The 12,957-nt window shown below is 45.3% G+C and overlaps 1 protein-coding gene across 1 annotated transcript in view; it reads left to right on the top strand.

Moving 5' to 3' along the window:
• alpha-Man-Ib (alpha-Mannosidase class I b) overlaps window positions 1–12,957 on the top strand; it is a 122,695-nt gene that overhangs the window by 67,361 nt on the left and 42,377 nt on the right. The window contains exon 6 of the mRNA XM_037435677.2: window positions 3,263–3,450. Coding sequence (XP_037291574.1) covers window positions 3,263–3,450 — 188 coding nt within the window. The remainder of the gene's footprint in view (window positions 1–3,262; window positions 3,451–12,957) is intronic.

Here is a 12,957-nt window from a genome sequence, read left to right as displayed (position 1 = left end):
ACACGCACAGTCAGTCGATTCGGTCCTGTCCATCCAACGGTCACAGCAGAGAAGAAAGAAATATTGTTCGGCAGCGACGCTGATGCGGAAATAGCCCCGATCCAGCACTTCGAGGTAGCCATCCTAGCAGAGGCTGGCGGACGCCACGCGCACGACCAGCACTGGTTTGAGGTTACTGGATGAAAAAAAGTAAACCAGCAAGATCGCGGCGGCGCGAAAAATGATGGGGGTCGGCTCGACTGATGCTTGGAAAGTCCGAAATATCGAACAGCCCGTCCTTAAATGTCCAGCTGTCGCGTTTTTGTGCTATTGTTGAACTGCCAATACCTATGCATCATAAGACTTTTATTGCAATCGGCAAAAAAGTTCATGCTGCAGCTACTGAAGCTGTGCAAGAAAACCTGGCGAAGGCGCGGATGATAACTAAAGAGAAAGTGGATGGGGCTGATGTTGCTGTCATGTATCATGGCACATGGCAAAAAAGAGGGCACAAGAGCCACAATGGCATCGGTACTGCTGTGTCTGTGGACACTGGTTTGTGCCTAGATTTTGAAGTGCTATCGAATTACTGCTTGCCTGTAGCCGGCACTAGGACTTGGGTGATGAAAAAGAAACGTGGCAAGCATTCCACACACCTGTCTGCGAAAAAAATACAGAGTGCTCCTCTCATACCATGGAAACTGAGGCAGCTCTGCGCATATGGGGCAGGACATCCTCATACACAACACCATTGCGCTTCACCAAGTTCCTCAGTGATGGGGACAGCAACGCTTATACTGCGCTGAGGCCAAGGTATATGGTGAAGTTGTTGTGGACAAGGAGGAGTGCACAAACCATGTGGCCAAGCGTCTAGTCCCCACATTTCGAAGCTGCCAACACGACTTTTAGGAGTAGAAAAGCTGACAGATGACACAATTCAGAAGCTGCAGAACTATTACCATATTGCAATCACAAACAACAGAGGTGATATTCTGAAAATGCATCGTGCCATCTGGGCGTCATATTTCCAGTCATCATCGAGCAACACAGCAGGCAGCCACCGATACTGTCCAGAAGGGGCGACTTCGTGCAAGCATAGGCGAGCGGAAGTGCTTGGGGAGGCCCCACTCGACCACACACCAATCTTGACCAAGGCTCAAGGATTGGCTGTGCTTCCCATTTACAAGTGCCTCACAGATGAAAGGTTGCTGGTGCGTTGTATTCAAGGGAAGATTCAAAACGCTCCAGAATCTTTGAACAGCAAATTCTGGTTGTTGTGTCCGAAGACTAAGTTTGCTTCCCAGACAACAGTGGAAACTGCAGCTGCTATGGCCGTGCTGTGGTTCAATAAAGGACATTCAAGCTTTGAACACGTGCTAGAGGAGCTTGGTGCAGTGCCACCAGATCAACTGATCACCCTGGGCCAATCCCGCCATCAAAGGAGAATCGAAAGAAGGAATGTCTGTGTATGAAATATCTGAGGCAAGGGCTCATCAGCGGAACGTGGCGAAGAAAGCGCGCCTTGATGACTCCCTTCTCAAGCGGCGAGAAGGATCCACATATGGAGCAGGACAATTTTAGGTGCTCTAGTTGTGTCCCTTCTATGATCTCGCCAAGTTTTGTGCAAATCGCACTGTGTAATCATGAGTAAACATATTTATAACTTTCAATCGTATTTTTCTCTATTTCCATCTTGAGGTAATTCTCTCATCTTTTGCACAATCTTTTTTACACTTAAAATAGTCCTATCTTGATGAAATTTTGCACGGAGCTAAATCAGCCACTCTAGAATACAAGTAGCTACTTCAGGTTGCAATATACATCAGATTTTTTTTATACGCAACTTGATACACTGATAGAGAGATGTAATATATGCATTTAGTACTTTTAAGTTTCTTTAAATGTAGCAAATAAATTTCCACTTGAGGTACTTTTCTGTATTGTACTGCTCAAGTGCAGCAGAATGACCCATTTTGCAATTCTGTGTGAAAATTTTTAGTAAGCTTTATGTGCACAAAAAACCCTATCTTTTGATATCAAAGTTATAGTAACTCTGGAACTACTATAGCTATCAGAAAAATAATTGCAGTTATGAAATCAGCACTGCAAGCTTTACTAACACCTAAAAGTTCGTTCTAAGTTGTATCGTTATATATATGGGCTTGACTGTATTGTGGTTATAGTAAGAGGTGGAGGCTTATTTATAGAAAACAATCATTATACTAAAAGTTGAACTCTTTGTAGCAAAACTAAATGTTTGCCAATGTTCTTGATTGTCAATACGTGACTAGTAAAAAAAGATGACATGTATGACAAAAACCTTGTTACAATGTCTAGATCCCTGCTTTGGTTCGTTCAATCAAATTATTTGTTCAGCGGTGTCATAAGGGAGGCATTTTTTTTCATTTGCAGACTTCATACTGCACCATGTACTATATCATTACAAAATTGTTACCCTCAACTATGTGCAGTATAGTACCATGGCTTACTAAAATGAAGGGTGCAAGAAACAAGGCACCATAAGGAGCAGATGACACGGGTGCAATCTGACAACTGGGTTTAATTGAGCGTCTCCTAGATAAATTACGTCTAGAACGTGAGCCGCTAACGCGCCGCCCTACCCTGGGATTTTACCCTCCCCCTCCAGTATGGAGGCGCACGCCTGTGGCGGTCGCCCCCTGCGAACACAGCAATGCTTTCACAGTTGCCTCCGAGCAGCTGTGATGTCACGTGACAGAGCGGTAATGTGACACAGTGTCACGTGACAGAGCGGTACGGTGATGCCACGGGACAGAGCGGTCGCGTGTTCCGGACGATCGCAACACGCGGTAGGAGGCATGGCCTCAAAGATTTTGTGCTGGCATCAAGCTCTCAATCGAAAAGAGAGCTGCGTTTCAGGCATAGTTTTTCTAGGAGGCGTTGAACTGAGGCCTTGTGTGTCAGTGCATGACCTAAATTTGTCTGTCTGGAGCCAAAGATTTTGGTTGTGCTTTATATATTTATCCTTGTTGTTTTGTTTATTAACCCAGTGTACAGCTTGTGCCTATGTCCTCCACTTTCTTTGGTTCCTTGTTCGTTTCACCTTTCATTTGTATATGGATTTACATCTCTCCCTGTACACCATACTTTTACGTCATTGTTAAAATTTGACTTGTCATGTGTAAAGGCCAAGGTTATGGCAGGAATCCTCCAGTCATGCATTTATAGAACACTAAACACATGTGTTGTAAAATATGTATGTATTAGTTCACTACACATCACTGTGGTAACATTTATTTTGCAGAAGAAGGCTTTTGCTGTCTCTGAGCTGTTGCACCAGTTGCCTAAAAAGGAAGGCCTGGTACCCATGTTCATCAATGCGGAGACGGGCCACTTCAATGCAGATTCTACACTGACCTTGGGGGCTCGTGCTGACAGCTACTATGAGTACCTCTTGAAGCAGTGGCTCCAGACAGGAAAAACAATTGACTGGTGAGCAGCAGACATAGTTTGACAAAATCATTCATTTTTTGACTCAGACTCTTATCAGGCTGGGAGTCTGAGTTTGAGCGAGTTAAAAGCTCGTTAACTCAGATCTCACGGGACCGGAGAAAATGTCCGAGTTAACCGAATTCCAAATCATCAAACGAATTATGAAAACAAAAGGAAAACGTACATGGCACAGACAAACCTTTATTTTTTAAAAAAAGTGCATTATTTTTGCCTGCCTCGCCGTCGGAATTTCTGACAGAACGATCTTATTTAATCCCATCAGGTGGTGGTGCGCACGTTCACTGTCGCGAGAACAAACGCAGAACCCCTCGAGGACAGCGAGGGCTTCGGTGGCCTGCTGCACGGTGCGGTGACGTCGCGTCGGCTCATCATGTCTTTCGATATCATAACCTTTCTTTCAAGATCATTTGCTGGCTGCTGTGGCCGCTTAACTCCTGTGACAGTCACCATGAAGCGCGACGGCGGCGACAACGCGCACAAATACAGCCGCAACACGTGAAGTCACAACACAAAGAACCAAGACACGAAGTAGTGCACCATTAGGCGTAGCATGGACGTAGCGAGCAGCTGTTAGTAGACACTGGATGTGCCGGTGGCTCAAGTGCTTCCGCCGGGTGGTGACTAGCGTCGCCTAGCCACTTCCCCTTCATTCACTATCATCATCGTCATATTCTGCTGCAGTTTGCTCGGTTTCAGTTTCTCCAAAACTCTGGTTCTGCCGTCGGTTACGGCAGGTGGTGCTTGACCCTCCAAGCCGCGGAGATCGCGTGACTCTGGAGTCCCGATAGCCCTCTCCGGAGTTGTCCGAGATAACCGGTGCGTGGCTAAACCTCACTGAAATAATGAAAATTTGACCTCATTGAAATATACACAGTTTTGCCGGGACCGCGCCACGAGTCTGAGTTAACCGAATTTTCGAGTTAACGAGGTCCGGATAAATGAGGTTTTACTGTAGTTTTTGTCATTCGATTACATTTGCACAGAAACTTCATCGATTATGACTTTTGGAAAATAAATAAATGGTTTATAATGATGGGAAATCACATGCAGTGTGCTTGATCACATGTTTTGGGATGCCAACATGCGAAACTCCTAGCTGCTTCCACCACTGTTCTGAGCGACCGCTGCGTGGTGAACTTGTCTGGGAGATTCATTATCGATGCGTAAAATGCCCATCCGTGGTTCCGAGGAGCCAACCGGTGATGCGATTTGGTGCTTGCGAAGAAGCACATTGCAGCTTCTCTGCTTTTGCTAGTCTGCTAGCATGATGTCCTGTTCGCAAAGTTTGGATTCATGTTGTGCAATGGCGTCATGAGCAGAGCAAAGCCTAATTAGCTCAGTGATGAGCTCATTTCTGGTGTGCATGGTCGCGATAGCTGATGTTTCAAAGTACCACAGGCTGAATCGCGAATACGAAAAGCCATTCTGCGATGGTCTTCATCAGTCTGTAGTGCCGATAAACAGAACCTCTCGTTGCCGAAACACGAGTCTGCGATGTTCACGATGAGCACCGTGTGCTTTTGTAATCTGATCATTGAGGTTCTGTTTGCAGGTGCCAAACTAAAGTGCAATTACACTCCAAGAGATGGTTAAGCCATGCACACAGGACGAGTGTGAGCATGTCAGGAAGTAGTTAAGGGGGACGCGGCTTTAGGATCGCGAAAAATGGCAAAAAAATAGATTTTTTGAAACTAAAGTTTTCAGTTTCTGGAACCCTTTTTCTATCTGGTTCCAAAATATCTACACTGAAAACTGCGCAGAAGTTCTTCGGAAAATTCGTTTCACCCACCTAGGTAGCAAAAAGTTTTCTGGAAATGGCGAGAAAACGTCGATTTTCAACAAATTATAGCTTCGCGATGCTTGGGCCGGGAGCCGGCTTCTTGGGCTCATCGGAAAGAGCATTTCTCCGTGTTTAACTTTCCCACCTCAGCTGGCTACTCCCTTTAAGGGGGGAGGCTACCTTCGAAGGGCAACTTTTTTGTTTGTTGAGATATCTTAATGAAGTTTTCAGGGTACACTAATAGCAACGCCATTTGAATAACCACAAAGTTTCATGCAGTTATGTTCACTGGTTCCCAAGTTACAGCCATTTATCAGGGTAGTCCACATGGGTCCCTTAGTCAGGGTCTGGAGAATTTGAAAAATGTGCTAGCACTGTGAAATTCACTATGATGATTCCTGGATAGGTGGTTTAGGGCAAGACAGAGCCCTTTTTTTGAATTTCCTTGCCAAAAAATGTTAGCAGAGCACTGAATTTAGTCTTCACAATTGGGCTCTCATCAATGAAGTTTTAGTTAATTATTACAAATTACAACAGACACAATAAATTGAAAAAGCGGGCTTGTCTTGCCCTGGGCAATTTATTAAGGTGCATAATAAAAAAAACCTGATAGAAATCAGACCAGCAGTTCCAGAGAGATCACCTGACTAAGCAGCCTCACTGGTCAAAAAAGTCATTCTGAGAAAATTGACTTCGAAAGTTTCAAACATTTATTATGGTCTAAAATGACCCTGCAGAGTAGCTAGATGTGTCCTTAGGCTCTCCTTTTCTTTGCCGCTTTTCCTGCTTCTCATTCATCCGTTTCTGAGCCTTTCTCAGACGCAGAGAGTCTTTCTCCGCAGCTCCACGAACTTGAAACTATTCCATAATGTGGACATACCAGCTCAAGCTTCGTGGCAAGTCCAAGCTGGGTGCCTCCTTGAACTTTCATCCCGGTCGCGAGGCAGCGCGGGCACGGGGTCTTGGACAGCATGTCGCTAAGGGCATCCCCTTGCACGAGGAAATATCTCTCGCCTTCGGTCGTAGCGGTGGCAGCTTCGGGTTCAGGCATCATCGCTTGAAACTTCCTCTCGGTCGCTGGCATAGCGCCAAGCTGTCGTTGCACAGCAGCACGTTCTCTCTCTGCCGTCGCCAACTCCTCGCACGTCCGAAAACGTGTTTGGAAGTGCACAGTCGACGACGTGGTCTCACTGTTCGGGGCCGGAATCAATGCGGTTGGCGAGCGCGACACACCAGGCGCACTTGAGCTCGAAACACCAGCCTCACTCGTCACGACGGATCCTTGTGCCGATGGTGTAGAAGTCTCGTCGCTAGAAGCGTCGACGCAATCTTCTTGAAAAGATGAAGCGGAAGCATTGGTGCAACTGTCGCCGCGCGTGGGCGTGCAGGTGAGCTTCGCCATGCGTACGAGCTTCAGCTGACGCTTTCTTGAACCAAACGCGTGCCGAGTCTTGAACTTCGAAATGCCCATCGTGACCGTCAGCGCAACAATCCGCGTCCCGTGAACACGGCGGAAGATCGTCTCGTGAGGACGGTAGTGATCGTCTCGTAAAGACGGTAGAAGATCGTCTCGTGAAGACGGTAGAAGATCGTCTCGTGAAGACGGTGAAAGATAGAGCAGCACGTGTGACGACCGATCGGAATGATGGCAAACGGGGCACACAAAGAACGCCGGCATTGCAAGCGCCGGTGCAGACGACGAGCCGGCGCATGCCGGAGAAGCAGCTTCGTCATCGCGCGCAGCAGCCAATAGGAGCCGCGCGTTCCCCCATTCCCTCGAGAGGCGCGCGTTTTGTCCAATCGCGGCTTCGCATCCAGGCAGCGGGACATTCGAAAGCTTCCGCGAGCCCCCCAATCGTGAGCGACTCCCGCCTCAAAGCGCCACCGCCACTGCCGCGGGTGGCGAAAAAAAAAAAGCGCAAGAATTCACGAGCAAAACAACATCAAGATGGCGGCGATCGGCCGAGCGGTTGGGAAATGGCGAGCGCGCGAAGTTGGGGTATTTTTGGCGCTCGCTCGCCGCTTGCCGGCTGCCGCGGCATGTTATAAAATTTATGTGACGTACTTTCGCGATGAATTAGACATTGATATTTACAGTAGAGGCAGTTTATGAGTCATACTGCCCGAGTATGTGGTTTTCAAAAAATCGACTTTTTCGCGATTTTTCGGTTTTCAAAGGGTGCGTCCCCCCTTAACAACGAGCGAGCAAAAAGCAAATGTTTGAAGGTCGTTTTGAGGCCCTTGATTGGCCCTGGCCGCCATGTTGCCTCAACTCGCCTCGCCATTGGCCTGATGCTCGCTCCGGGAGATCGTCGTCTGCTGCTTGTGCGTCGCGAGGACATGGCTCTCGAAAATCGCCACTTCGTGACGTGTTCACGGGTTGATAATCACTTAAGATATAACTACGCTTTAGTTACGAGCAGTAAGCGGATGTGCAATCAGGTTACTACGAGCGCCGCACGTCATCGGAGTCGTCTTTAGCCCTAACTCCGCCGACATCGAGACTGCGGGTAGGAACGACGCGCTAGTGTATTCGTGGCGACGTGCTTCTTCGCAAGCAACGAAGCTGTAAGCGGCGGAACGATCTGATTACTACGAGTGGCCGCACCGGATGCACGATCAGATTACTAGGAGCGGCGCGTGGCGGTCTACGAGTGCGGCGCGTCATCGGAGTCGGCTTTAGGCCTAACTCCGCTGACAGCGAGACTGCGGGCAGGAACGACGCGCAAGCGCACTCTTGGCGACGTGCTTCTTCGCAAGGAATGTACCACATCACTCGCTAGCTCCTCTGAATCGCGTATGGGCATTTTACGCATCGGCAGCGGACAACACAGTTAAGCTTGTCACCCCCCCCCCCCCCCTTCACTGCCAAGGATCGCTCGGAACAGCGGCTAGCAGTTTCGCGCATCGTCTTCGAAAATGCGATGCCAGGTGCTGATTTGCGTGCTGATTTTTTGTCTTCGTAGTTGCACATTTCGCGCATCGTCATCGAATGCCACCGGCAAGTGCATTACGCGCCGGCTGCACTGCACATTTCGCGCATCATCGAACGCCACCGGCAAGTGCATTACGCGCCGGCTGCACTGTCCACGCGGCCGCGCACCTCACGGTCATATGAAGCGCTGTCAATAAGCTTTTGTGATGTGATTCAGACGAGCTTGGAGCCGCGCTTGATATCGCCACGAACGTCTATGAATGTTCCGAGGTTAATGAATTGCTGTAGATTAGTTTCCGCGACCGGCTGTATGAATCAGGGGCACGAATTTTTATATGTCCGTTTCGTGTCATTAAGTATACTGCTAGAAATTCCCGTGCCACCAGTCTTCTGCCCATAACTTTGTTATTTAGAAAGAAGGCATAGGCCGTCATGGTGTGATCCATTTTTCTGATGCAATAAACCTCTCCAAATAAAGAAAAGTTTAGTGAATATTTGTAATCAAGTACTTAATTATGCTAATTACAACTTCAGCACAAAAAAGTATGTGTAATAATTTCAGTATATGGTTTTATTCAATTACAATCTTTTCTGTCATACCTATCACACCACTCCTTCATACAAAGAACTTGGTTTGAAATTTATACTTGTTCTTTGTAAATCATGAAAGGAGTAAATCATGAAAAGAAGTCAAATATCACAAGAAAAACCTGAGATCACAATTTTTAGGTGTTTTAGAGATGTAAAGAAAAGTTAAAACTTTAAACGCAGCTTTCTCAATACTGTTTTTTTTTTACATTATGCTCGGCGCCTCCACATGGTTCAATGAATAAATAATTTGTTTCTGATAAAGTATTTGTGGTATCGCTTCAAAATTTTTATGGAAGCACTGTGAGGTCATTCTTAGTGTCTATGCCAATTTTCATCAATATCCAACGAGAAACAAAAAAGTTCATTGAAAAAAGCCCATCGAAAACTTCGACAGGCTTTTTCTCACAAGTGTGTTTTGGACATTGTGCATTGCTCGTGGAAAGAGTAGCACGGGAATGACTGGACCGATTTTGATTCTGTTTTTTTTTTTTCCTGAATCCCTGAACTCTGCTTGTGGGTACAGCAATCTCAAGTTTCTGTTTTATGGCCCTGTTATTTTTCTAAAGGATGATTTGTCCGTGCCATTGTTTCTGACAATGTGTGTCGGCAGCCATGATGACCTCTAAAAAAAAAGATAACTTATTAAAAAATTTTGATAGTGCCATACCCTGAAGCTTTCTTTTGAGTAAAGATCAACATCATTCACAGCTTCCTGGCATGTTTTGTTGCAGCTCTAGACTTTCCACGAGCAGACCATGTAATTGGATCGTGTAGCATTAGAGAACTACTGAAGCTATCATGATGAAACTGCATATTTCCCTATTCGAGACACTTATGAGTATGCATGCCAAATTTCATTGCTGTAGGTCAACAAATAAAAAAGTTTTTTTTCAATGCCACCTCCCCCCTTAAACAGCCGGGACCATGCCATGCGCAAGCAGCAGACAATACACTCCTGGAGCGAGGATATGACCAAGGGGTGTTGTGTGCTGGAGCAATAAGTCAAATACAGCCAAGCGTACAAAAGCCCACATTTTGCGCTTTTTGTACGTTTGTTTACAGATGAAGTAAAATTTTGCACTAAAATGCAAAATTTGAAGACTGACACGCTCTTTCCGATGAGCCCAATATAGCAGCACCTAGTTACTGTTGACAAGGGATAATTTTGAAAAATATAAATTGCAGTACACTTAAGACCTTTTTCCTGTTATTTTTCTTTGAAGTATTGCAAAAGTATTTGAGAATTATTTGATTCAATTCACACTTAAACTTTATATTTGAATTCGTTTGCACCGAGAATTTCACTATTCGAACAGCTGTGCAATGTGTATTTCTTGAGTGAGCCTGAGTCAGCTTTGGTAGGCTTGTGCGAATATTTGAATGCTTCAAATATTTGGATTCCCTTCGATTCAAATTTAAATAATTGAAAATTTTGAAGTATTTGAAAGGAACGAATAAGTGTATATTAGCCCGCCATGCAATTCTCTTGTAAAGGTGGTTTCACTGCAATGTAATGGTGTTTAGGCGTGAAAGCAGCTATCTCCGCGTACATTAGTCCGCATGTAACTTCCTGTAAAGGCAGTGCTGCAGTGAAGGAATGTGCTAAGACGTGGAAACCTCTATTCAAGCAAACACAAAGCTTTACTTCAAGGTTACATGTGCATATTACTTTCACATTGATTTATTTTTCAACTTGAAAAGCTTGTTATACCGTCTTATATGCTCCAAGTACAGTTCAACCCCTTTATAAGAGGCATGCACTTGGCAGCAGTTCTTGTCTTTTGAATGAAGCAGGGTGCATCGTATGCATTTTCTTATCAACCCGTATTTTACTGTAGGCAGACTGCTGTCTCTTATAGACATTTGTCTCTTACATCAGTGTCTCTTATAAAGGGGTTCAACTGTACACTAAATTTTAAAACTTAATGTATTTTACAGGTTATCACTTGCATTTTACTGAAAGTCAAACTTTTTTTCACTTACTGTGAACCAAAAAGAACATTTGCACATGCCTCGTTTCAGTTAATGCGTTGAGCAGATTAGTTGGGTTATGACAAATATGCTCGTTTTTTTCTTATAATATCTGATACTATATGGCATTTGGATTCGATTGGACTTTATTTTACCAAATCACTGATTGCTCTGAACCTAAAATTTACTATTCGCAGGAGCCTTGTGATAGCTTATTGTGTTGAGTGCTACTGCCTCTACAGCTGCTCAGACTTGCCACTTGTGGCACTGACGCAAAGGTTAGGCGGTGCAAAGATTTGGCTGCACTTTTTGCGCTGATTCAAGAGTGCTGCACTTTGGTGCTCAGTGTGGCGAGCGCAGCTCGTGCCACTTGCACTACTGCACTCGATTTGACGTTCTGCACAAGTTCATCAGAACTTCAGCACTAACTACTCTAAAGTTCTCGTCACGTGCAAGTAGTGCACAGTATACGGCATTGTTGCACTTTTATCTTTGATTTGACCTCTGCATTGAAGCTGCTTGTGTCGTGCAGCACTAACATTAGAGGAAGAGGCACAGCACTGGCACTACACTTTTGGGAACTACGGTATATCCAAAAAGTGCAGCTAAATCGAGAAGACCTGTAGAACCACACTAGTTGCAATATAACAACCTGAGAGGCATGCATGCTTTCTTTGCCATAGTCTTGTATGATCTCTCTGTCTCCCCAGTTCCAGAGGGAGAGAAAACTGCATTCAGATTTTCTTTGCATCCCCAGCTTTTTCAAGAAAGATTCTGCTCCCCATCACATGGCATAGGATTTCCAAAATATGTTCACAAAATAACGTGTAACAGCCATTCCACCACTGGCACCTGGAATAGTTCCACTTTATTGCCTCAATTTTTTCTTGCAGTAGCAATGTATTTTTATTGCAGCAAGTAAATGCACTTTTTTATATAGTGATTAAAAATATGTGGAGTTGTATAGACATCAAATCACAAAAAGTTAAATACATATTATCAAGAATTTTGTACTAAGGTTCATTATGTCAAGGTTTAGCTGTGTTCATGAACCCACTTATGTAAAAAATAGCAAAACAAGACAATCTTTGGTATGCACAATGCCATTAGCTTAACTGACAGACCAAAACATCGATGAATGACGTTTTCATGACGAAAAAAGATCGTGCCTTTCCAGAGGCGTTGATCAAGTAAACACTAGACAATGTGCTGCCATGCGAGGCATTGTGAGACTCTTTACGGCCTCCCAGATGGCGAGCGCGTGGCGTGTATATTGGGTGCCATGCCACTCTTCCTTTAGATCAAAAACCTGTATGTACCATCCGCGTGCGGGCATGCGTGTGTGTGTGTGTTGCCATCTGTGAGACATTGTGAAAAACGTGTCTGGACTACAGCAGAGTGCCGTTCTAACAGAGGGAAGCGGCCACACTCCACAGTCTTGCTCAGCAATGAGTGCCTGCAGGACATTCATGTCAAAACATATTTATAAGCATGCACTTAGCGATTTATAAGCATGCACTTAGCGATTGAAGAGAGCACTAGAGGCCATGTTTTGCTATCGCGTTTAACTCTTGAAAGCGAAGCTTATGGGTCCTTCAATTTTTGATATTGTGCAGTCCCCCAAGGTAAACGACCGGTTATAATGCGGTTGCCGGAAAATCGTGACTAAGGCGGTAGTGAATGTGCGTCTGGAAGGAGACTCATTGGGTGCACTGCTGGACAGCGAGTGACAAGGAAGCTACGAAGGTAGAGGGGACACGGAGTGAATGAACAAAGGGCAGAGGGAGGCTTTATTACACGATTTCGCCTTTGCTGCCAGTACACGGTCTTACATAGGCTTGGTGGGTTTTTGTCATTCATCTTCCGGCCATGAATGCAAACTTAGTATAATGCAAACTTAGTTTTTGGATCGGTACTTGAGTGCGATCTTTTCGACGCCCGATCTTCATGTCTTAAACACACTCCCCCCTCCCCCCCCCCAGCGTACCAAATGGCAGGCCAAGCTTAATCAATGATGGTTGCATTTCGATAGCGGTCGCATGCAACTAAGGGAAGCGATACATATCGTTAATGATAACAAAGTTGGCACATGTACCGCTCGTATGGTGGTTCGCGATTAGATTGCGATGTCTTTAAATCGGGCATGCCCGTCAAATCTAACGATTGGCTTTTCAGCACATGAAATTTCAGACGTGATTCGACATAGTTT

The sequence above is a fragment of the Rhipicephalus microplus genome, chromosome X (assembly GCF_043290135.1).
Source record: "Rhipicephalus microplus isolate Deutch F79 chromosome X, USDA_Rmic, whole genome shotgun sequence".
Lineage (NCBI taxonomy): Eukaryota > Metazoa > Arthropoda > Arachnida > Ixodida > Ixodidae > Rhipicephalus > Rhipicephalus microplus.
The sequence above is the reverse complement of the archived record's forward strand: the minus strand, read 5'-3'. Positions and strand labels throughout refer to the sequence as shown.